The sequence below is a fragment of the Mustela putorius genome, unplaced genomic scaffold (genome assembly GCF_011764305.1).
Source record: "Mustela putorius furo isolate JIRA1106 unplaced genomic scaffold, ASM1176430v1.1 tig00003834_pilon_pilon_pilon, whole genome shotgun sequence".
Taxonomy (NCBI): domain Eukaryota; kingdom Metazoa; phylum Chordata; class Mammalia; order Carnivora; family Mustelidae; genus Mustela; species Mustela putorius.
In genome coordinates this window covers 98,371,780-98,396,997 of record NW_025421987.1, presented here as the reverse complement: position 1 = coordinate 98,396,997, position 25,218 = coordinate 98,371,780, and the positions used below count along the sequence as shown (strand labels likewise).

At 44.6% G+C, this 25,218-nt stretch overlaps 1 protein-coding gene across 23 annotated transcripts in view; it reads left to right on the top strand.

The window, feature by feature from the left end:
• Positions 1-25,218, top strand: part of KALRN (kalirin RhoGEF kinase) — a 659,936-nt gene that overhangs the window by 219,542 nt on the left and 415,176 nt on the right. For all 23 annotated transcript variants that reach the window (XM_045088796.1, XM_045088794.1, XM_045088793.1 and 20 more), the window contains exons 4-5: positions 9,325-9,517; positions 9,923-10,435. In XM_045088796.1, the coding sequence (XP_044944731.1) occupies positions 9,325-9,517; positions 9,923-10,435 (706 nt within the window). The remainder of the gene's footprint in view (positions 1-9,324; positions 9,518-9,922; positions 10,436-25,218) is intronic.

Here is a 25,218-nt window from a genome sequence, read left to right as displayed (position 1 = left end):
GAAATGCATATGGGCCAAATAAGCTATAACTAGTAATCAAAGAAATGCAAATTTAAATGTAATGCAATATTTTTCCTAGAAAATGGGCAGAGATTTAAAAAATTCAGTGGCCAGTGCTGATGAGATACAGTAAGTGGGGCAACTCTCACCCATGGTTAGGGGACGTGCTTTTCTGTAAAGAACTAATGAGAATGATTATTTTGTGGAATAGGAATAAGATGGACTGTGTGTCATTAAATGTAATAGTTTTGAAGACATTTTAGGTATGAGAAAAAATTCTATGTTACAGTTAAAAGTAGAACAATATGCAGTATGAAAATTACATGCACAAAAAAGACAGGAAGGAAGTAGACCAGAGTATTATAGCTTCTTCCATTAACATCTCTTATGTAGATCTTTGAATATTTTAACTTTTCTGTAATTAGCAGGTGTTTCTTCTATAATGGGAAGGAAATTCCATAAATTAAGAAAGAGTCACTTTGCTTTCAGATGATAGGGCGGAGAAAATTATTTATGGAAGACTCGAACCATTTGCCGACTCAGTAAAAGTCAAAGAAGGAGAAGAGGCAACTCCTTTCCTTTGGAATGCAGGATTTGAGGAGGAACAAAAGACTCAGCCTTTCTCTCATGTTGGGTCTAGTCTTTTGTATCAGTAACAAGAAATGGAAAGAGTCTCCTTGCCCAGGAAGTTTTCTAACTGGGAAGCCTAAGTAAGCTGCTGTATTCTTGAGACAGTCACACAATCACGGGCTGTGGTCTCTTCACCAGTCTGACATTCTCATCGCTGGCTGATATTTGAGAATGAAACCTGAAAAGGGGCTTTGTTTCCTTTTGTGGCCTAAATCCTCCAATTGTGGTCTTAACTCCAATAGCTCTAAATGATTGATGGATGGTGGGACACATCCGTGGGTCACCCAGCATGCACAGTAGTTTAAGCAAGTGCTATCTGGGAAATAAGAAACTAAATAAAACATCCTAAGATAATACTGTACCAGTATTTATATAAAAATTTGAATTAACCAAAATTTCTTTTGAGTTCTAGAATAGATACATAGGTTAAAAAAACTAAGGACATTGGGAGGAAAGACCCCAACTCCCAAAACAGAATTTCTTTCAAACTGACATATTATAACTATTTTGACCTGCATTTCCCCCCCACTCATTTCTTAGGAGTTACAGTTGAAGTCCAAGTGCTGAAATAAATGTTGCTACTTAATAAGTTGTATGGCAACATCTTAAATCACTTAGCCTGACTACTTTTTGGTTTTCAAGATAGTCACTGTCACTTCATCTGGCCTTGATTTCAAGAGTAATTTCCCCTCTCTTAGCTTACCGAGACATGTCTTTTTACACCAAGCTGGTGTAATGGAAGTACATGAGAAAACTGGACTATATCCATGTTCCACCCTTGGCCATCTAAGAACACTCAGCACAACTCAGCAACCTGATTTTTTTAAAAATTGATACACAGTTTGAACTATAAGTTACACATTTTAAATATAATAAATGGTACACAAAGCATTGATAACATATCAATGCTTTGTGTACCATTGTACCATTGGTAATCAACTGATAGAATCAGCCTTGAGCCCCCCTTTTTTTAATTTAAAAATTTAAATTTCTTATTATGTATTATTTGCCCCAGGGGTACAGGTATGAGAATCATCAGTCTTAGACAACTCACAGCACTCACCATAACACATACCCCCCACAATGTCCATAACCCAGCCACTCTGTCCCTCCCCTACCCCCCAGCAACCCTCAGTTTGTTTTGTGAGATTATGAGTCTTTTATGGTTTGTCTCCCTCCCAATCCCAGCTTGTTTCATTTTTTCCCTCCCTGCTTCCCACGACCCCCTGCCCTGCCTCTCAAATTCCTCATATCAGAAAGATCGTATAATTGTCTTTATCTGATTAACTTATTTCACTTAGCATAATACCCTCTAGTTCCATCCATGTTGTTGCAAATGGCAAGATTTCTGGGGTTTTGATGGCTGCATAGTATTCCATTGTATATATACACCACATCTTCTTTATCTGTTCATCTGTTGATGGACATCTAGGTTCTTTCCATGGTTTGGCTACTGTGGACATTGCTGCTATAAACATTTGGTGCATGTGCCCCTTCGGATCACTACATTTGAATCTTTTTTTTTCTTTAAAGATTTTGTTTATTCATTTGACAGAGAGAGAGATCACAAGTAGGCAGAGATAGACAGAGAGAGGGGGGGAAGCAGGCTCTTTGCTGAGCAGAGAGCCGGATGTGGGGCTCAATCCCAGGACCCTGAGATCATGACCTGAGCCGAAGGCAGAGGCCTAACCCACTGAGCCACCCAGGTGCCCTACATTTGTATCTTTAGGGTAAATACCCAGTAATGTGATTGCTGGGTTGTAGGGCAACTCTATTTTCAACTTTTTGAGGAATCTCCATACTGTTTTCTAGAATGGCTGCACCAGCTTGCATTCCCACCAGCAGTGTAGGAGGGCTCCCCTTTCTCCACATCCTGCCCAACTTCTGTCATTTCCTGACTTGTTCATTTTAGCCATTCTGACTGGTGTGAGGTGTTATCTCACTGCAGTATTGATTTGTATTTCCCTGATGATGAGTGATGTTGAGCACTTTTTCATGGGTCTTTTGGCCATTTGGATGTCTCCTTTGCTGAAGTGTCTGTTCATGTCTTCTGCCCATTTCTTGATTGGATTATTTGTTCTTTGGGTGTTGAGTTTGTTAAGTTCTTTGCAGATTTTGGATATTAGCCCTTTATCTGATACATCATTTGTGAATATCTTCTTAGCTAGTTATTCTGTCAGTTGTTTTTGGTTTGGTGACTGTTTCCTTTGCTGTGCAAAAACTTTTGATCTTGGTGAAGTCCCAATAGTTCATTTTTGCCCTTGCTTTCCTTGCCTTTGGCGATGTTTCTAGGAAGAATTTGCTGTGGTTGAGGTCAAAGAGGTTGCTGTCTGTGTTCTCCTCAAGGATTTTGATGGATTCCTGTCTCACATTGAGGCCTTTCATACATTTTGAGTCTGCTTTTGTGTGTGGTGGAAGGAAATGGTCCAGTTTCATTCTTCTGCATGTGGCTTCCAATTTTCCCAACACCATTTGTTGAAGAGACTGTCTTTTGTCCATTGCCCATTCTTTCCTGCTTTGTTGAAGATTAGTTGGCCATAGAGTTGAGGGTCCATTTCTGGGCTTTCTATTCTGTTCCATTGATCTATGTCTGTTTTTGTGCCAGTACCATACAGTGTTGATGATTACAGCTTTGTAATAGAGTTTGAAGTCTGGATTGTATTGCCACCAACTTTGGTTTTCTTTTTCAACATTCCTCTGGCTATTCAGGGTCTTTTCTTGTTCGGTATAAATTTTAGGATTATTTGTTCCATTTCTTTGAAAAAAATGGATGGGATTTTGATAGGGATTGCATTAAATGTATAGATTGCTTTAGGTAGTGTAGACATTTTCACAATATTTGTTCTTCCAATCCATGAACATGGAACATTTTTCCATTTCTTTGTGTCTTTCTCAATTTCTTTCATGAGTATTCTATAGTTCTCTGAGTATGGATTCTTTGCCTCTTTGGTTAGCTTTATTCCTAGGTATCTTATGGTTTTGGGTGTAATTGTAAATGGGATCGACTTTGAATTTCTCTTTTTTCTGTCTTGCTCTTGGTGTATAGAAATGCAACTGATTTCTGTGCAATTATTTTTAATATCCAGATACTTTACTGAATTCCTGTATGAGTTCTAGCAGTTTTGGTGTGGAGTCTTTGGGTTTTCCACATAACATATCATATCATATGCAAAGAGTGAGATTTTGACTTCTTCTTTGGCAATTTGGATGCCTTTTATTTCTTTTTGTTGTCTGATTGCTGAGGCTAGGACTTCTAGTACTATGTTGAATAGCAGTGGTGAGAGTAGACATTCCTGCCAGTTTTCTGACTTTAGGAGAGAAGCTCACAGGTTTTCCCCATTGAGAATGATACTCTCTGTGGGTTTTTCATAGATGGCTTTGATGATATTGAGGTCTGTACACTCTATCCCTACGCTGGGAAGAGTTTTGATCAAGAAAGAATGCTGTACTTTGTCAAATGCTTTTTCAGCATCTATTGAGAGTATCATATGGTTCTTGGTCTTTCTTTTATTAGTGTATTGTATCACATTGATTTATTTGTGGGTGTTGGACCAATCTTGCAGCCCAGGAATAAATCCCACTTGGCTGTGGTGAATAGTCCTTTTGATGTATTGTTGGATCCTATTGGCTAGTATTTTGGTGAGAATTTTTGCATCCCTGTTCATCAAGGATATCAGTCTGTAATTCTCCTTTTTGATGGGGTCTTTGTCTGGCTTTTGGATCAAGGTAATTCTGGCCTTATAAAATGGGTTTGGGAGTTTTTCTTCCATTTCTATTTTTTGGAAGAGTTTCAGGAGAATAGGTATTAATTCTTCTTCAAATGTTTGGTAGAATTCCCCTGGGAAGCCATCTGGCCCTGGGCTCTTGTTTTTTGGGAGATTTTTGATGACTGCTTCAATCTCCTTACTGGTTATGGGTCTGTTCAGGTTTTCTATTTCTTCCTGGCTCAGTTTTGGTAGTTTATATGTCTCTAGGAATGCATCATTTCTTCCTGATTGTCAAATTTGCTGGTGTATAGTTGTTCATAATATATTCTTATAATTTTTTGTATTTCTTTGATGTTGGTTGTGATCTCTCCTCTTTCATTCATGATTTTATTAATTTGAGTCCTTTCTCTTTTCTTTTTGATAAGTCCGGCCAGGAGTTTATCAATTTTTTAAAAAGATTTTATTTGTTTATTTGACAGACAGAGATCACAAGTAGGCAGAGAAAAAGGCACAGAGAAGGAAGCAGGCTCCCTGCTGAGCAGAGAGCCCTATGTGGGGCTCAATCCCAGGACCCAGGGATCATGACCTGAGCTGAAGGTAGAGGCTTTAACCCACTGAGACACCCAGGTGCCCCATCAATCTTACTCATTCTTTCAAAGAATCAGCTCCTAGTTTCATTGATTTGTTCTACTGTACTTCTGGCTTCTGTTTCACTGATTTCTGCTCTGATATTTATTATTTCTCTTCTTCTGGATTTAGGCTTCCTTTGCTCTTCTTTCTCCAGCTTCTTTAGAAATAGGTTTAGGTTGTATACTTGAGACCTTTCTTGTTTCTTGAGAAAGGCTTGTATTGCTATATACTTTCCCCTCAGGAACGCTTTTGCTGTATCCCAAAGATTTTGAACAGTTGTGTTTTCATTTTCATTTGTTTCCATGAATTTTTAAAATTCTTCTTTAATTTCCTGGTTGACCCATTCATTCCTAAGTAGAATGTTCTTTAGCCTCCATGTATTTGAGTATTTCCAACTTTCCTCCTGTGCTTGAGTTCTAGTTTCAGAGCATTGTGGTCTGAAAATATGCAGAGAATGATCCCAATCTTTTGGTACCAGTTGAGACTTGATTTATGACCCAGGATGTGATCTATTCTGGAGAATGTTCCATGTGCACTAGAGAAGAATGTGTATTCTGTTGTTTTGGGATGGAATGTTCTAAATATATTTGTGATGTCCATCTGGTCCAGTGTGTCATTTGAAGCCTTTATTTCCCTGTTGATCTTTTGCTTAGATAATCTGTCCATTTCAGTGAGGGGGATGTTAAAGTCCCCTACCATTGTTGTATTATTGCTGATGTGTTTCTTTGATTTTGTTATTAATTGCTTTATATAATTGGCTGCTCCCATGTTAGGGGCAGAGATATTTTAAATTGTTAGATCTTCTTGTTGGGCAGACCCTTTAAGTATGATATAGTATCCTTCCTCATCTCTTATTAGAGTTTTTGGCTTTAAATCTAATTTGTCTGATGTAAGGATTGCCACTCCAGCTTTCTTTTGATGTCCATTAGCATGGTAAATTGTTTTCTACCCCCTCACTTTAAATATGGAGGTGTCTTTGGATCTAAAATGAGTTTCTTGCAGACAGTGTATTGATGGGTCTTGGTTTTTTTTTTTTTTTTTTTTTTAAATCCTTTCTGTTACCCTGTGTCTTTTTATTGAAGCATTTAGTCCATTTACATTCAGGGTAACTATTGAAAGATATGAATTTCATGCCATTGTATTGCCGGTAAGTTGAATGTTACTGTATATTGTCTCTGCTCCTTTCTGGTTGGTTAGTTTTAGGCTCTCTCTTTGCTTAGAGGACACCTTTCAATATTTCCTGTAGGGCTGGTTTGGTGTTTGCAAATTCTTTTTGTTTTTGTTTGTCCTGGAAGCTTTTTGTCTCTGATTCTATTTTCAATGACACCCTAGCTGGATATAATATTCTTCTCATTTAATGCTCTGAATATATCATGTCAGTTCTTTCTGGCCTGCCAGGTCTCTGTGGATAAGTCTGCTGCCAATGTAATATTTCTACCATTGTATGCTACAGACCTCTTGTCCCAAGCTGCTTTCAGGATTTTCTCTTTGTCACTGAGACTTGTAAGTTTTATTACTAGATGACAGGGTGTGGACATATTTTTATTGATTTTGAGGGGGATTCTCTGTGCCTCCTGGATTTTGATGCTTGTTCACTTTGCCAAATTAAGGAAATTATCTTCTATAATTTGCTCCAATATACTTGCTGCCCCCCCCTCTCTCTTTTCTTCTTCTGGGATACCAATTATTCTAATATTGTTTTATCTTATGGTATCACTTATCTCTCGAATTCTCCCCTCATGGTCCAGTAGTCATTTGTCTATCTTTTGCTCAGCTTCTTTATTCTCCATAATTTGGTCTTCTATATCACTAATTCTCTCTTCTACCTCATTTATCCTAGCAGTAAGAGCCTCCATTCTTGATTGCACCTCATTAATAGCTTTTTAAAATTTCAACTTGATTAGATTTTAGTTCATTTCTCCAGAATGGGATTTTATTTCTCCAGAAAGGGATTCTTTGGTATCTTCCATGCTTTTTGCGGGTCTGGCTAGCACCTTGATAATTGTCATTCTGAAATCTAGATCTAACATCTTACTAATGTCCGTATTGATTAGGTCCCTAGCCTTTGGTACTGCCTCTTGTTCTTTTTTTGAGGTGAGTTTTTCTGCCTTGTCATTTTATCCAGGTAAGAACAGATGAATGAGAGAACAAAATACTAAGAAGGTAGCAATGACCCGAGAAACATATACACTAATAAATCGGGAAGAAACCCAAAATGGGGGGTGGGGAAGGGGAGAAAATAGGGGGAAAATATATATATACATGACTGGTGAATAGAATGGAGCCACACACTTGATTTTGGATGTATTTTGTTCTGTTAGAAGAAACTTCCTCGCAAATTTTAAAGAAAGAAAAACATATATATACAACAATAAGGGTAAACATGATGAAAGGATGGAATATGACTGTAAAGATGAGAATTTAAAAATATTCTAAAAAAGGAATTGATAAGAAGTGGTTGAAAACAAATTTTAAAAAGAGGAAAGAATGTGATCAGGCTGGAGACTAGAAGAAAGCCATGCACTAGATTTAGGGTATATTTTGATCTATTAGAAGAAATTGTATCCCAAGATTTTAAAGGAAAAAACCCTATATGTATACAAAAAATAAGGTTAAATACAATGAAGAGATAAAATATGACTATAACAATGAAAATTAAAAAGGGTTTTTAAAGGGGTATTGAAAATGTAAAGTAGTTGAAGAATGTTGAAATAGGAAAGAGGAAAAATAAAAAAATAGAATAAGAAAAAAATAAAATTAAAAAAATTTAACTTCAAAGACTAACATGAGGAAAAAGTCATAAATGCTATGTGTTGCTTTCCCCTAGCTCTGGAGTTCTGCAGTTCTCACTGATAAGTGAACTTGGTCTTGGCTGGATGTTCTTGCTGATCTTCTGGGGGAGGGGCCTGTTGTAGTGATTCTTAAATGTCTTTGCCCAAGGCGGAATTGCACCACCCTGGCCAGGGGCCAGGCTAAGTAATCTGCTCAGGTTCATCTTGGGAGCTTTTGTTTCCTGAATGCTTTCCATACAGCTTTGGAGGATGGGAATGAAGATGGCAGCATCCCAATCTCCAGCCCCAGAGGAGACAAGAGCTCAGGACCCCACTCCTCAGTCAATCCCTCCTGTCTCCCAGGTCTCCGGCCACACTCCATGCTCACCTTGCCTATGACTGAGCATTTCTGTCTCTGGCACACGGCCCCTTTTGAAGTCTCCAAACCCAGCAGATTCCTGAAGTGTGCTCCTGTGCCAGTCCTCCTGGTGGACGAACGAGGGTGTCTCTCCAGATCTGCCACTTGTGGAGTCCCTGATCGAAAAGCAGTGGTCTGACTTTGCCTTGTATCATGGTTTATGGCAACCCCGAGCTGAAAGCTCATTCCTCGGCTCCATCTCTGTAGCTGGCTTCCCTACTCCGATACCTGGAAGCTCTGCCACACTCAGACACCCCTGGTCTTTCTGTGACCCTGAAGGTCCTGAGACCTGTGAGGATTCTACCACCCCTACCTACCCCCCACTTAGTCACTGGAGCTATGTCCCTCCTCGTAGCAGACTTCTAAAAGTTCCAATTTTGTGTTCCCCTGCTCTGCTGCTTGCTGGGAGCTGGCCCCTACCCCCGCAGTCAATCTTCCTGTGGCTTTGGATTCACTTCTCTGCCTGTCCTACCTTCTGGAAAGTGGTCAATTTTTTGTTCCTGAAATTGCTGCTCTTCTTCTCTTCTATCTCCTGTTGAGTTTGTAGGAGTTTAGAGTGGTTTGATACCTATCTAGCTAAACTCTTGGGACCTGATGATATTTAGGTCTCCTACTCCTTCACCATCTTGCTCCTCTCTCAGCCTGGAGCCCTTTATGGAAAAAGATTTTTTTGGCCCAGTTTGGGTTCAGTGGTAAAGCATACCAGTGTCTGTCATTGATCTGGGCATAGGAAAGAGCAGAACTCATACCAAAGACTTTCCATCTCACATTTAAGGGCAGTAGGGTCCTTGTCTTTAGGGAGCTTGCATTCAAATGGGGAAAGCAGGATTCATGCCAGGAGCAAGAAAATGAGACAAAAAAGTAAAACACAATTAGGAACCCTTGAACAGTACCCATCAAAACAAGTACAATTGACTGTAGGGAAGGCTGAGAACTTGCTAAGTACTTGGAGAAGTCAGAATGCCCTTGCTCAGATGGGGTTGATCTGCAACGGTTTTCTGGGGCAGTGCATTTTGAGTTGGATTGGAAGGCAGCCAGGAGACATGGTGTGAAATTGGAGGGGTAGTCTAGATTAAAAGGAAAGTGGGTTTCTGGGTGTTTTTTGACTGTGTTCCCTAAAGTCTCAGCCACCCAGAGTGACCATGCCTGACCTTTGACCTCCCCACAGCGAGGACGTGTGCAAACGTGGCTTCACCGTCATCATCGACATGCGGGGCTCCAAGTGGGACCTCATCAAGCCTCTTCTCAAGACACTGCAGGAAGCCTTTCCAGCCGAGATCCATGTGGCCCTCATCATCAAACCCGACAACTTCTGGCAGAAGCAGAAGACCAACTTTGGCAGCTCCAAGTTCATCTTTGAGGTGAGCCAGACCTCTCTCATAGCTCCCTCTTTCACTTCCCCTTCTGCTACCCACATATTTCTTGCTTCTGCTTTTCCACCTATCCTATGATATGCTGCATGGCAGGAGCTGATGTTTCAGGATTCCTTGGCTATTGTGGCCTTATCAGTGAGTCTTGGAAGGAGTAAGAGGCCCAAGAGATTGTCCTGGACTCTTAGCCAGTCCATTGTAATGTTGACCTTGGCCAGCTGGCGGCTCCCGCCCCACGGGCTGTGTGCTCTCATACATGCCCTTTCTGAGGCAGGCTGTGGTCATTAATGTGTGGATGGATCTCAGCCTTTGCCCTTGACTTTCTACCTTCTGCCTACCTCTACCCTGCCTTCCCCCACATCATTGAGTCCCCCTCTCTCTGTCTGCCCCTCACAGACAAGCATGGTGTCCGTGGAGGGCCTCACGAAGCTGGTGGACCCTTCCCAGCTAACCGAGGAGTTCGATGGCTCCCTGGACTACAACCATGAGGAGTGGATTGAGCTGCGACTCTCCCTGGAGGAGTTCTTCAACAGCGCCGTGCACCTGCTGTCCCGCCTCGAGGACCTGCAGGAGATGCTGGCCCGGAAGGAGTTCCCTGTGGACGTGGAAGGCTCGCGGCGGCTCATTGATGAGCACACGCAGCTCAAGAAGAAGGTGCTGAAGGCCCCCGTGGAGGAGCTGGACCGGGAGGGGCAGCGGCTGCTGCAGTGTATCCGCTGCAGTGATGGGTTCTCTGGACGCAACTGTATCCCGGGCAGCGCCGATTTCCAGAGCCTGGTGCCCAAGATCACCAGCCTCCTGGACAAGCTGCACTCCACCCGGCAGCACCTGCACCAGATGTGGCACGTGCGCAAGCTCAAGCTGGACCAGTGCTTCCAGCTGCGGCTTTTTGAGCAGGATGCCGAGAAGGTAGGAAGGGAGCTGCTGGACCAAGCGGCACTTGGGAGAGGGGGCACGTAGCTTTGGAGGGAAACTTGGGCTGCTAGTCCTACTTCCTGATTAATACTTTTGTGGAAAGCTTTAAAAAAATGTGCCTGCTGGGGGTACCTGGGTGGCTCAGTCGTTGAGTGACTTACTCTTGATGTCAGCTCAGATTGTGATCTCCAGGTTGTGGGATTGAGCCCCCGTGGGACTCCATGCTGAACATGGAGCCTGCCTGAGATTCTCCCTCTCCCTCTGCCCCTCCCTACCTTTCCCCACCTGGCTTGTGCATGCTCTCTCTCTGTCTCTCTTTCAAAAAAAAAAAAAAAGGAAAACGTGCCTACTGGTTTGGGCTGATCTATTTCAATCATATATTTGGTCATTGATCACTGACTTTAAAGCTCCCCTTATATAGTGTTTATTATGTTCCAGGTAGTGTCCTAAGCACCACGTGTAAATTAATGCAGTTTAATCATCTCAAGAGTCTTAGGAGATAGGTGTATTGTTATTATCCCATTTTACAGATGAATAACCTGGCAAGGTAAATAACGGCCAACCTGAGCAGTGCCAGGCAGCTCCATAGTCCACACTTCTGCACTATTGCACACTGCCCCTGCCAGGGCGTGCAGTGAGTGGACCAAGCCAGCTCAGCAACAAAAATAATAATACTGTTGCGACTTAGTGATTATTGTCCTGCAGTTTCTTTTACCATTGACAAAGCACTTTCACAGGCGGCGTCTTATTTAATCTGTGCAGCCCTTTGATCCTTGGAGATGGGTGGTGGTGTCTCTGCTGACAGGCAGGGAAACGGGTGCTCTTTGATCTTAGGGCTGTAATGGCAGACTTGACACATGAATCCCGCTTTCTTCCCTTTGAAGTTCAGGGCTCTTCCTTCCATACCACTTCTTTCTGGAGGTTTTTCCTCAGCTGCTGAGTAGCTTCTCTAGCAAGACCCCATTTTCCCAGCAGTGAATTTTCAAAGCTTTCCCCTTATCAGGGGACATATGAGAAGGTGAAAAAGAAAAATAGAGCGTGCCTCTTTGCCGAAGACACAAAAGTGTCTTCTCTAGATTCTCTCCAAGCTAAAGGAGAGAGTTGACTTCATACATAATAGGCACTTTAAGAAGAGTGTAATGAGTTTTCCTTCTATCGGATTTCTGGGGAGAATTTATATTTAAATGCACAACACTACTCTTGGTGATACCATGACGTCTCAGTCACCTGTGAGTTTTACAGTGTTTGATATAATGGTTTTGTGTCTTTTAAGAGCCTGTATTAAAAATGTCTCTAGGTATTTTTAAGTAATGAAATCAGGCTACAAAACTGTATAGAATTATGATCCCAATTTATGTGAGAATGCCAACGTAGGTATAAATGGGAAAAAACTCACCACAGTGCTAATTGTTTTGATTTCAAGGGGCCAGGCTTATGGTTGATTTAATTTCGCTATTTTTTGTACTTTCTAATCTTCATAGTTTGTAAGCAGATGAAAATCAATACGTGTGATTTTTAAAGACTGCATAGCCGCTTTCCACAAAGGAACTCTTGAACATCCTGGAAGCCAGTTTTGGGAAGGGACATGTAGAGGGGTTTCTTGCACAAACTTAGGTATTGCAAGGTCTCCCGCTGGCCTTCCTGAGTCCTCCTTGCCCAGTGGCCTGGCAGCCAAGATCCAGTCCTGTCCTGCCCTACCCGGGGAAGGGCGCCTCGGACTACAGAATCCCTGTCACTGCTCAGCACATGAGGAGAGACACCAGGGCAGAAGCAGCTGCTCTGTGAAGCCAGAGGCCAGTACTTTGGCTTCTGTGACCAATATTCGAAAGGTCTGGACATCTCCTTTTTATTTGTGGTCTCTTCTCCTCCGGGGCAGGAGATCTACTTTGCAGTCTGGCTCAGGTGCCTGTTTCAAAGAACCAGGGCCAGAAGGGGAGGCAGGGGACTCAGGTCTGCCTAGAAGTGTTCTGTTGGAAGCATTTCACTGCGTCTCTGAAGCTCAAGATTATGGGAAGCCATCATAGGGCAGATAGTGGCTCTCTCAGAAACAAAGCAGAACAAAACAAAACACCCAGGCTTCAGAAATCCCCAGGTAGTGAAAGCTGACCTTCTAGAGTCAGCCAAGCACCAGTCAACCAAGTAGTCGTTTCTGCCACACATATATCTTCTCAATTCATGCTCATAGATTCTTATGGTGTATTATTGTCCCCATTTCACAGTTGAAGAAAACTCAGAATGGATACTGATAGGCGCTGGAAGCTCCAAGAGATGAAGTGTCTTGCCCAAAGTTGCACTGTGGGTTAGACAGAGCATGTAGTGGTCTGTCTCAGAAGTCCACCCAAACTCTGGCCCAGCAGCCCTGCTAGCCATCTACTCCCAGGGTGGGTGCCTCATGCTACCACTGAGCACTGCCTCAGAGCCCCCTGGGGACTCTCTCCAAGCCCACCTTCTAATCCTCTCTGGACAGCAGGGGATCTTAACCCTTCTGTGCTATGGATACAAAGTAATGAATATATAGGCATGTAAAATAATTACTGAAGTACAGTGACTCCATTTTAAAAAATAACAGTAACTTTAATACTTGTTTAGGAACATGCTAAATAGCAAGCTCTATTTGAAGTCTTATAACTGCCTTTCAGGGCAACATGTGTGTTTTTCTATTGATGTCAGAGGCATGAATATTGCTGACATTAATGTAGTTTGCTGCCTACATTCAGAATTGAAGGGAATGCTGTATTTCAGTTTGAGGCTAGTGAAAATCAAGGCATATTTTTTTCCCCCATCCAATAATACACAATCCTCATTTCTATGCAGGACTCTAAGTTTAGGATCCATATCCCATGGTGTGTTCACACCGTAAAAAGTTTGTGTGTGTGTGTGGCATGTGTGTGGTATGTTGGTGTGTGTAGAAAGGAAGGGGAGAGAATATAAAAAATGAAACAGGGGCAGTGAAGGGAGGATGGAAAAGGGCAGCCCAGGAATATTTTGATATTGAGTCAGTGATGAAAACATGGCTCAGGCTTGAGCTGCCACAGAAAATGTGCTGGGTGTGGGGCAAGAGAGAAAAACAGTCCTTTTAAGTTGCATCAAGATTGATTTGAAATATCTGTGCAGAACCAAGTGCCTCAGCCCTTGACTTATTTGGTGTTTTTGAAGGGGGGTGAGGAGGCTGGCAGTTTGGGGTAAGGGTTGTGTGCACGGATCCACATCTAAACAAGAGTGTGAGGAAATAGTTACTACATGAGCCACTTAGTCTCCTTTCTGGTGGGAGGCTTGTTGGAGGCCTGCATTTCCAGATCTGGGAAACTCTCAGCAAACTGAGGAGACTGGTAACCGCCTAGCTACTATTTTTGTGAGGGGGGTGAGTGCAGAGTATCCCCGTTGGCCCTGTGGGGGTGAGGGCTTGTTTTCCAAGGGCTTGAATAAGAGGTGTTGCTCCCCATCTACCAGCTGGCCTTGGAGAGTGAAGCCATCTCTCCCTCCCACCTTCCTCTGACCTCTGAAATGACTCTTCCTCATCTTGGGGGTAGGGTGGGGAGGGAGCCATTTTCTCTGCCAATTAAACATTTCTGGAGGAGGGACACTTCCACAGATAATTCATAAGGAAGGCCACCCATTCATTTAATAAACTGCTGTTGAGCAGCTGTCATGAGCCCCAAACAAGGCACTGGGATAAAGATAAGAAGGCTAGAATTTGTGCCCTGGGACAGCAAGCTGTCACAAACTCCTAGTTATTATTAGTTATGTCTGCTGTGTGCACCTCCTGCTCTAGGCACAGCCTCTATAGCTGGGGAGTTTTTAGAGAGGAGGGAAATAATGCTGCAGCTCAGGAATGGTAGGAAACCCTCAATGAGCAAGCTGTGGGAGAACTGGGCAACTGAGAGGTGATTCAAATAGCACTTGATTCATCTTGTCAGATGCACGGTGCCTCACTCCTGTGCCCTCCAGTCTGACTCACAGTCCTGTCCTCCACTGCACTGCCTGACCACAGCTGGGCCACTCTGCATTAGCGGGTGCAGGGTATGGTTCTCTTTGCAGACCTGTCTCACAGCCACTTGCCCCCAAAGCCACCCAGGACCCTGTGGGATGGGGGTGTCTGCCCTGCAGTCACGTCCCACTGCCAGAGAGAAGGGAGGCCTTCTCCCCAGCAGGGGCAGTTTGTGCTATGAAGGTCCAGTAGACTTGTTCCTCGTCCTCTTGTTGCTTCCATGGAGGATCCTTCCAAGCTGCCCCCCAACCCCACCCCATCTTTCCTGGGTGCCTGGGTGCATCTCAGAATGACAGAGCTGGAAAAGACCTTGAGATCGGAAAGTCTCCCTTCCACACAGTGTGAGGAACCCAGCCTTGTTGTCCTGATGACAGCCATTGTGACCTCACAATGCCCAGCAATGTGCCAATGGCAGTGACGTGTATCAGAACATCAGGAAGCTGCTGCACCATCCACCTTGCGGCGTGCAGAAGCCCACCGTCTTCCAGTCTTCGTGGGAAAGAAGTGCCTTGAAGGGCTCTAGTGTACAGCGGACTTACCTGATACAGAAACCTTCACCTACTCTGTTCCTGAATTAATCCTGATGTCCACCTAGGAGGCCCATGCTCTAGTCTTGCCCAAAGTCATTCCAGAAAGAAGTGTATCCTTTCTGTGGATGGGGCTACTTGGTAGGGCTTCCAGTGTTGGACTCATGCTCATTATTGGTTCATGCAGCACAGGGCTGTTCCATGTGTAAAACTGTGCTTGGAATGTGCTCCAGACCAGTCCTTTAGTCGGGAAGGTATCTAGGTAACCACCTCCTCCATGACCAAGGTGTGTGCTCACGGGAGACCATCACTGTTACTTCAAGGAGACTAGCCTCACCACGCTGCCTGTGGCAAAGCATGCTTTGGAGAGCCAAATTCTGAATGCCTTCCTGCATATTCATTCCTGTGTGCCAGAATTCCTTGCACACCTAAGGGTGCCATGTCTGGGCAAAAACAGTTGTACAGGGATTCAGATTTGTTCTGAGAGGCCACTCTGCTAGTTGGGAGACCTTAGGCACATCTTTCTTCTCTGACCTCCAATTACATTCCCACAAAAAATGAGGATGGAGAATTTGGGCTAGCTCAGTGTCTTATGATTTTTCTCCTACTTCTACATCACACTGTCCTCATGAACAATACTTTGTCTTTGTGAGAATGTCTTTGAATGGGAGAAGTCATGTGGCAGGACATGTGCGTGGTCATGTCAGAGGCCGGGGTGGTGGTGGTGGTAGAACTCAGGGTTGTCAGGGCATATGTCAGAATCTCCAGACTGAGGGGTACCGGGGGGGCTCAGTTGAGCATCTGCCTTTGGCTTAGGTCATGATACAGGGGCCCTAGGATAGAGCCGTATTGGGCTCCCTGCTCAGCTGCTTCTCCCTCTGCCCCTCCCCCACCCACTCATGCTCTATCTCAATCTCTCTCTCAAATGAATAAATAAAATCTTAAAAAAAAAAAAAGGAATCTCCAGATTGATTAAGTTTGATAAAGAGCCCACCCACCCTGGCCAAACATGCCTGCCACTTCTTCTTACAGGCTTGCCATACTAATGATATCTAAGCCTCTTCATAGCTCAGCAATCCTGTAACAATTTTTGCCTTTTTGCTATTCATTCTCCCTAAAAATCTACAGTAGGCTTTTCTGTCTTCAAGGTTGTCACCTTGTTTAGTGATGGAATATAAGTTTTTCTCAGCAAATAGAACCATCATCTGTTGAGCCCTTGTCTTGCTTTAAAAAAAAAAAAAAAAAAAAAAAGACTTCCAAGCTGCCCAGGCTTGTTAAGAGAATCAAAAGGGGTGGTGTGTGGAGATGCCGGCTCTGGGCTTCCCTTCCCTCCCCCCGTGCTGGTTCAGTCATGCCTTCCTCTTCAGTCATTGGGGGCCTGCCAAGACCATGCAGAGTGTCACTGACGCTGTCTTCCAACTGGACTTGCTCTAGATAATTTTCAGTGATCCCTAAATCAAACAAAATCAAGAATTGAGTTTTGCAAGAAGTCGGCAGTTAGAATGTACGTTTGCAGGGGCCAAAGATCACTAGGTTGTGTGATGCCCTTGGCTGAGGTACAAAGAAGAGCGCCTAGGTCAAATGGGGGTCATAGCTGATGGTTTCAGGTTGGGGGAACTGCCACAGGAAAGGTCTCTGGGAAAACAATCACAGAGGAGAGTGATTCCCCCAGGAGGTGGGATTGCCCCTCCCCATACACCTTCTATATCTGAGACTCTTGTCACCTTCTGCTTTGCATTATAACTCAGTGTATTTGTCTTATTCTCCTGCATGCATGGGGCCAGAAACACTCCCTACAGTCCATCCAAGAAACACATCTATGCATTTTTATTTTCTTGGAGGTCTGTGCAAACAAAATCATGTGACTTTCATGTTACCATGAGAAAATATTTGTGGGGCCCACTGGGTGAAAGGCATTGTGGCAGGTAGCAGGGCTCTGTGCTAAGGGTTACGTGCTTATTGTGTTTCCCTCTTTGTATGTCCTGTTAACCACATTAGCAATTCAGGACATCCCCAGGATGCCCTGTCCCTGGGCAAAGTATCCACTGCTGTTTCCTGCAAGGTATAAACAGTTTTGATCATACCCCAGGGCCCAAAGCAAGACCCATAAGTTGCATTCCGCCTGGAGTGATGAGAACCAGTGGGACCACTTGTGGAGAGATTCCCCTGCCTCTTCTTCCTGTCAGACACTGGCCCACTGCTGCTTCTCCTCAGCACACTTGCAACCCCCACGCCCCCAAGCCAGCAGTGAGCGTGACTCCACACTCATTTGTCAAACTGAAGTACCATTGTAGCAATTATAATACAGAATATTTTTTTTGAATGTCGGTTTTTCAAGTGTTCTCACACCCCTGACCTTAGAGGTTTTGTGGTCCAGCCCTTCCTTTTATACAGAAAACTTTGACCCAGAGTAGAGACCCACCCAGAGTCCTACAGTTGGTGGTACATCATTTGGTCTGCTACTACTATGTGGGCAGGCCAGGCAGGGGTGAATAGGGCATCATTTCATAGAGGGAGAGCTGAGACTCAGTGAGGTTGGGCAGTGTGCCTGGGAGAGAGCTCAGGGGGCAGGTAGGAAGCTCCACCCCCTCCTCCAACACACATGCGCACGTGCACGCGTGTACACACACACACACACACACACGCTGACCTTGCCCTGCAGGAGAAAAGGCCCACAGACTAGCCAGCAACCTAGGAGATGGCCTGAGGGGCTGGGGGGGGAATGGAGGGTAGGGGTTCTCACCACTGCTGTAGTCAAAGAGCAAGCCCCAGACAGGACTCCAGGATGCGTGCCCACCAGTCTCTGTGGTTCAGTCCCCTGACCCTTCTTGTTGGGAGGGTGGCTTCAAAGAGCTGCAACCTTGGGGCAGCCAGAGGGCAAGGTCTTTACTTGGCAGTTTGTAATTTCCTGCTGTTTTTAGAGAAAGGCTTTGGTGCCCTCTTGTTCCTGCCCTCCCTCCTCCTGGGGCCTAAACCATGGCCCCCACACGCCCTACTTACTGGGCTCAGGGTGAGGAAGTGTGTCTGCATCCCGCCCCTACACAGGACACAGTGTCCTGTATTATTTCCAGCCTGCTGGTCCTGGGAATCTCTACTTACTTTTTCTCATTTCCTCCCCTTGAACATTAGAAACATTAGATTCCAAAAATAATCCAAGTCACAGTGTTCTGCAGGCTGCATGTGTGAGTGTGCTCTCCCAAAGCTGTTTTTCTCCTCCTCCCATCCTTTCTCCCTCTCCTCTGCTTTCAGCCCTGCTGTATGTGGCGGTCACAGGCCTGCAGAAGGCTTGTTGACCTGTGGGTGTGGAGAGCAGATAAGAAAAGGCAGACCTGGAAGGAACTCAGAGTGGGGGTATAGGAATCAGGAGGACTTCAGTCCCTCCCAGATCGTCCACATGGGCTGCAAGGGGCAAGACCAGACAGCCATATGTGAATAGACTGCATATGCAGCCTCTACTTAGGAATGGACCCTACAGAACGTGTGGACCCCACAGTGATTCCTTAGAACTGAGAATGGGGATACTATGTTAATAATGTTTCCAAAATCCAGGTTGTCACACTGATTCTGCCTGTACCAATTTAGGTGAGCTTGAAGGAGAAGGCTCTGATTAGAGGCAGGCGTTATGTGAAGCCCCAGGAAGTAACTGAGAATCATTGATTTACTAATTTGTAAGCGGACGTTGAGTGTCTCCCATGTGGCAGGTCCTCTGCTAGGTGCTGGGAACCCTGTCTCCCACCCAAGCCCTGGCAGGGGGAATCATGTAGGGAAGCTTAGGGAAAATCAGGCTTAGCACTGATGGGGTTCCTGATACTTGTAAGAAAAGGATGGCACAGAAATAGTGCCCACTCCAGTGGTTAGAGTCCAGGTAGATATCTAAGTCTCTCTTGCTTACTGGTCAGGAGTTAGGGTTTGGGGGGTGGCTAGTATGTAGTGGGGAGACTGTGGGGGTGGCCCAAGAAGAAAGGTAAACTGTCAGCTCTGCCCCAGTAGGGGAACTGGAGGGAATGTCTTAAGTACCATTTTTGGAAGAACAAAAAGACATTCAGGTACACGTTATTAAGTGGAAAAACAAGTTGAGTCTCTACAGTAGGGACCTTTATCAAGGCATTTTACTTTGCAGAATGCAGCTTCCTTCCTTCCCTTCATCTTCTATCTTACTCCCCTGGGCCCCTCTCCTTCCTTTCCTATTTGGGACCTTTCTCCTCCTTGTGCTTGTACCCTTTTCAGCCCACACTCACCCCACTCTTTTTGCTTCCATTTTCTCTGAAACTATTGTTTCTCTTTCCTTTAGTGGTACTGCTTCCTTCTTTGCATGGAACTAAGGGAGGGCTCCATGTGTTTCAGGCCTCCTCGGGAGAGCAGAAAGAGAAAAGGCCAGAAGACCCAGCAACTGCTTCTAGAAAAAGCTTTGGCTTTTCACCTGGCTTTGCGACCAGGATTTGAATCTCAGCCTAGCCCCTTGTGAACTGAATGGTTCTCAGTGTCCAGTTTACCCTCTGTGAGCAGTTTCATTATCAGCAAAATGTAGATTTTAATAAATGCCTTAGGATTGGTATCCAGAGAATTATGTGTTCTTATTCAAATGGGTCTCTGTCTCATATGTGAGTAGAAGAGAATGTCTTTTCACATGTATGCACAGAGAGACTTTTCTAGTATGAAGTGCTGAGTTGACAGGTTACTGGTATCCAGAGTTAGGTATGCCTAGGTCAGGGATATTCATGGGCAAAGCCCCATCCTTGTGTCCCATGGCTTTCCCTGGGATCATTCCCAAGCAGAGCCAAAGCTTTGTTAGAAGCAAGTCAGAAAACTCATGGTAAAACATGCAAAGGAACATTAATTCCCTTGGAGGAAACCCTTCTTTATCAGAATCCCAGAAAAGCTCTCCCCACCCCACCCCACCCCACCCATGTTCCCCAGCCCATGTTCACTAAGAAACCCCACTCTTACTCTTCCGCTCACCTCCAGCCCTTCTCAGAAAGCCTTTTCCAGGACAAGAAGGGCCCTGTTATGGGGATGGTTACTGATGTGAATGAAGATAAAGCCCTTTCTTGGTAACAGAGAAAAAAAAGGGATGCTTGGTTTCTTCCATGCAGATCAAGCAGACTGACTAGTCCCACCCTGGAGTGGTACTTGTCGTGCCCTAGGAGGTTTCCCCAGGGAGCTCACCCTTATCATGAGGGGTCAGGAGAAGGTGCAAACTAGAAAGGCCTGGACCTAGAATGGGGAGGGAGACTGCAGTTGGGCATTCAGGCCCCATCTTCAGGACATCCTCCTGAATGCTTTGCACAGTTCTCACGCCTTCATTTAGACCAACCTCCCTCCCACTCTGCCTACTGAAACCCTCCCCTAGCAGAAGGTCCACTCCAGTGCTACTTCGCTCACTCTTCCCTCTCGGAAGTGGTCTTTCCTTCTCTGGGCGTCTTCCCATAGTCCTTTATCCATCCCTCTCAAACTGGACTGTTCCAACTCATCTTGTATTGTAGCTTTACACTCAGAGGTCTCTTCCCCCCAGATATATTGCAGCTTTCTGGAGGTCAGGCTTGGTGTTTTGGATACCTCAGTGTTCCCCAGAGGCAAACAGTCAGTGCCAAATAAAGAGTGGACTGTGGGAGTCCACACTCCTCCCCAGGCTGCCTGAGTGACTGTGCTGTACTCTGAGCTGACACAAGAGCGCCACCTACTGCTGAGTGGTTTCAAGGGAGGCTGCTCCCAGGCTCTCCCTTATAAATGGGTTCTAGCAACCTTCATCTAGCAATGGGCAGAGATTGGGAGGCCTGACCCCCCAGTTCTGGTCGTTTTAGACTAATCCAAGTGTGAGCAGATGAGGCGACCCTGGGAGTGTAAAGGAGAAGGGAAAACTCTGGAGAAAGTGGGGTTCCAGGTGCCTGATTAGATGTTGAGGGGGATAGGGAGCTAAGGGAACCATAAGGCCTTCACATCAAGACAGTAGGATTCGGTGGGGGGGCGGGGGTGGCGGCGTGGAAAGAAATCCCAAAATATTTTGGGAGAAGGAAGGGTGACTAAATTAAATATAAGTGTAAATTTCTTTGAAGGCACAGGAACATGAAGCGTGGTGATCAAAGCATTAGACCATGATTGGTCTCTTTATTGCATTTCTGCCCTGATCGTAGGGACATCTGGCACTATCTGAACATAGGAATTCGCCACAGTCCTCTAAATAAGACTGTTAAAGAAATGGAGGGTTTGGAGGAGTGACTGGGCTTCCTTCTCCCGAGTTCTTCCTGAGCACCTGCAGGGTATGCTCTAACAGGTAGGGTCAGGGAGCAGAACACATGACCAAGTCCCTCTTCCTGAACGTTCCTGAACTTGTCTCCCATGCCACCTCTAGCCTCCCTGGGGCCCCACAGCTGACGCTGCTGGAAGAGGGTAGAAGGGAAAAGGTGGGGGTGCTAGCTTTCGTCCTCAGCTGGAGCTCAAGCCCACCTAGCACACGTGGCTTCAGCACGGCAGCCGCCCCCTTCCCCCGGATAGGGACCTCTGGAGGGAGGGCCACCTCCTCCTTAGCCCATGTGGAATTTTTTCTCCCAGATGTGCAAGTGATTGGCACAGCCGATTTTAGGATGCGTGGGAGGACTGGATGAGAACATCCAGCAGACGCTCCATTTTTGCAGTAACAATAATAGTTACCATTTACCGAGTGCATCCTGTATGCCAGGAACAAGCATTAGCTCATCTAAATTAACTTGCCAAGGGCCAGATCTCAGTTTATGCCTAAATTTAGCTTTGGGATAAAGTTGGGCACTATTTTCTCAGCTTGGATTAAATAGAGTTTGACCTCTTCAATTCTGCATTTTGGGAAGTAAGTGAAGCACATTTTCTCACTCCAGTGCTGAGAATGTTTTATCAGCATCTGTGGTTCAGATGGAAGGAATTTGGCCACTCAGAGTCAATATCCCAGGGCTGCCTAGGCTGACTCCGACTCGGTTTGTCCTGTTTCTCATCTGCTTGACTTGCTGGCTCCTGGATGACCATTTCTTCCCCACAGGGAGGGTACTATGCATATTGCTGTGCTATAGGGAATTTGGTTCATTCTGGCAAACAGACTGGAAATGAAACATACAAAAAGCTGCTAGTTTAAAGTCCGAAACATTTATGTTACTAGTGGACTTGGGTGAGACATTTCATCCCTTCACTTAGTATGATGAAGGCAAGAGTGAGGACAGTGGCCTTTTAAGGCCTAACAGGAGTCTGTGCTTCTCCAGGCAGAGCTGAGCTATGGCTCATTCTCAAGGGCAGTGTGTGGTATGAGCATAAAGTTTTGCAGCCTGGGTTTCTCTAATCAGAAAGCAACTACTTTTGAGACTGCCAGCTTGTCCTGGCTGAACACAGGGGAAGTGGAAAGGGAGTAGCATGCATTCAGCCTCTATTATGTGTTTGCACTTTTCATATGTTCTTTATTTCCTCTTTTATATTTATCTTCTTTGACCCAGACACTGACGCGTTTATAAGAACAAGGAGTGTAGGGGGATGGGTGGGTGCCGAGAAGCCACGGTTGTTGGTGAGAAGGCTGTAATGTGCTAGTTGATTTTGTTCTTTGAGATCAGGGCTGGCTCAGACTTCTCTTCGCAATGAGGTAAAGCACTGTCTTATCTGGGGACCTCAGGGTAGACCCCCAGTCAGGGTTAAAAGCAAATCTGACCATATTATTGACCTTTAGTGGTTCTCCACCGCAGACTAAACAAAGAGCAGTTCCTGGGCCTTCCAACCTTTGTCCTTTGTGTCCCGGCCCCTCCCTTCTCCTTTAGCATCCTTTCTCAGTACCTCTCACTCCTTACTCCCTGCCCTGCAGCTCTGGGTACCTCCTCTCTAATCCATGTTTGAAGCCTCCAGGCCTTTGCTCAAATTATGTCCTCTCGTTAAGATGCCCTTCCCACCTACATCTTCACCTGACCAAATCCTGGTGTCTTTCAGCTGTTGTTCAGCTGTTGCCACCTTCTGGAAGCCATTCAGGCTTTTCCATACCTCTACCTCTGCCAAGTGGGATCAGGAGCTCCTCTGGAGTCAGCCCACAGTAGACACTTTTTTTTTTTTTTAAGATTTTATTTATTTATTTGACAGACAGATATCACAACTAGGCAGAGAAGCAGGCAGAGAGAGAGGAGGAAGCAGGCTCCCTGCTGAGCAGAGAGCCCCATGTAGGGCTCGATCCCAGGACTCCAGGATCATGACCTGAGCCGAAGGCAGAGGCTTTAACCCACTGAGCCACGCAAGCACCCCAAGTAGACACTTTTCATAGTGCTTCTCACACTTAAAATTGACAGACTACTGATCATATTTATCTTCCTCATAGATTCTGACTTGATCTTTTATCATTAGTCTTTCATCCAATGTCTGGAATACAGTAGGTACTCACTAATTGAACAAAATAATTGTACTAAGCATCATAAACATGTGACTATATCTGGATGCTTTTGGCTACAAGAAACAGAAATCTGGACTCTGTTTCAGTGTTCCATCTTTTAATTCATTTTGTCCCTTTCCCTCCTATTCTCTTTAAGATGTGAATTATGATTGTCTTGAAATTGCTACTTTCTAATTCATAGCCTGGTCATCTCTGGGTCTATTTATGTTGGCTTTTATTTTTTTGGTTGTCAGTCAGTCTTCCCTGCATCTTCATATGGCTGGTAATTTGTGTACTGGAAATTGCAGATGATGTGCTGTAGAGACTCCAGATTAGGTTACCTTCCTCCAAACTTTGAGTTTTGTTCTGGAATGCAGTTAACTTACTAGCAGATCTTGATCCCACTGAGCCCTGATTTAGGCTTTGCTATGACAGATCCACTTCCATCTTTTCATTAATCCTAATGTACAGTCCTTCTTGCTCTTAGGATGTGGTTCTTATCCTTATATCCTGGTCTTTCTGCGGACCCAACTCAGTGCCCAGAGCATTCACCAGTGTTTCTCATACTGTTTGTATTAGAGCTCCCAACATTTCCCCAGCACTGTATAATCTAAAATTTCTGTTCAGCTCTCAGTATTCTTCACTTCCCACAGCCATTCTCTGCAGACTTTCTGGAGTTTCTCCTTACATGTCATAACTTGGGATTTCACCAAAGACCTTAAGGAAATTTTAATGAAGATTTTTTTATTTAGCTCCCTCTTTTAGCTCCCTCTTCCCTAATACCCTATCACTGAAATTCCAACCACCTTACCAGCCCTGAACTCTAAACTTCATTTTGTTTTTTTTGTTGTTGTTGTTTTTATTTTTTTAATTTTTTTAAAGATTTTATTTATTTATTTGACAGAGAGAGATCACAAGCAGGCAGAGAGAGAGAGGAGGAAGCAGGCTCCCCACTGAGCAGAGAGCCCGATGCGGGGCTCGATCCCAGGACCCTGAGATCATGACCTGAACCTAAGGCAGCGGCTTAACCCACTGAGCCACCCAGGCGCCCCCTTCGTTTTGTTTTTATTTGTTTGTTTGTTTGTTTGTTTTATATCCACCAAGACTGCTGCTCTCCACTGAGTTCCTGTTTTCCTGCTCCAGAAAGGGCTTCCATTGTGTACTTCTCTTCCTTCATGGGTGTTTGGTCTGTTTTGGTTATTGACCTGTGCTTTCAAATAGTTTATAGATGGTAGGGTTAAGTCTGATACCAGCTACCCTATTGTGGATAGGCCATAAGTCTCCTCACAAACCATTGCTTACATCACCTAGAGAGCTCCTGCTAAATCAGAATCTTCAGAGTAAAGTGTAGGAAGCCATATATATATATATATATATATATATATATATATATATATATATATATTTTTTTTTTTTTAACAAAAACACTTCAGATAGTTTTGAATTAGGTTTGTGAACTTCTGCAGGAGACACTGGAACAGTGAGTTTGGAAGAAAAAGAAATCAGTGTGGGCTCAGCTGGTCAAAGAAGGCATTATGAGGAGATGACACTTTAATTGCATTTCGAAAGATGGGAATTATTTGAATATTTGGGAGTGGAGCATTTCATGGGGGGAAAGATGTGAACACAAATATGGGGGTGGCAATGAGCACGGAATGATGTATTTGCTTGGTAGTGAATAGCACATGGCTGGAAAGCATGCCTGGTGTAGGACAATGGTATGAAATAATAGGGAAAGGCAGATTTGGACCAGACAAGGAGGGAGGGAGTGCCTTAAATGCCAGAACAAGAAGACTGGATTTTGTTTGCATTGTAGATGACAATAACTGGGTGTGTTTGTACACGCATGTGTGTTTTGACTGGAGGAATGACATGGTAGAGCAGTATATGAGAGCAGTGA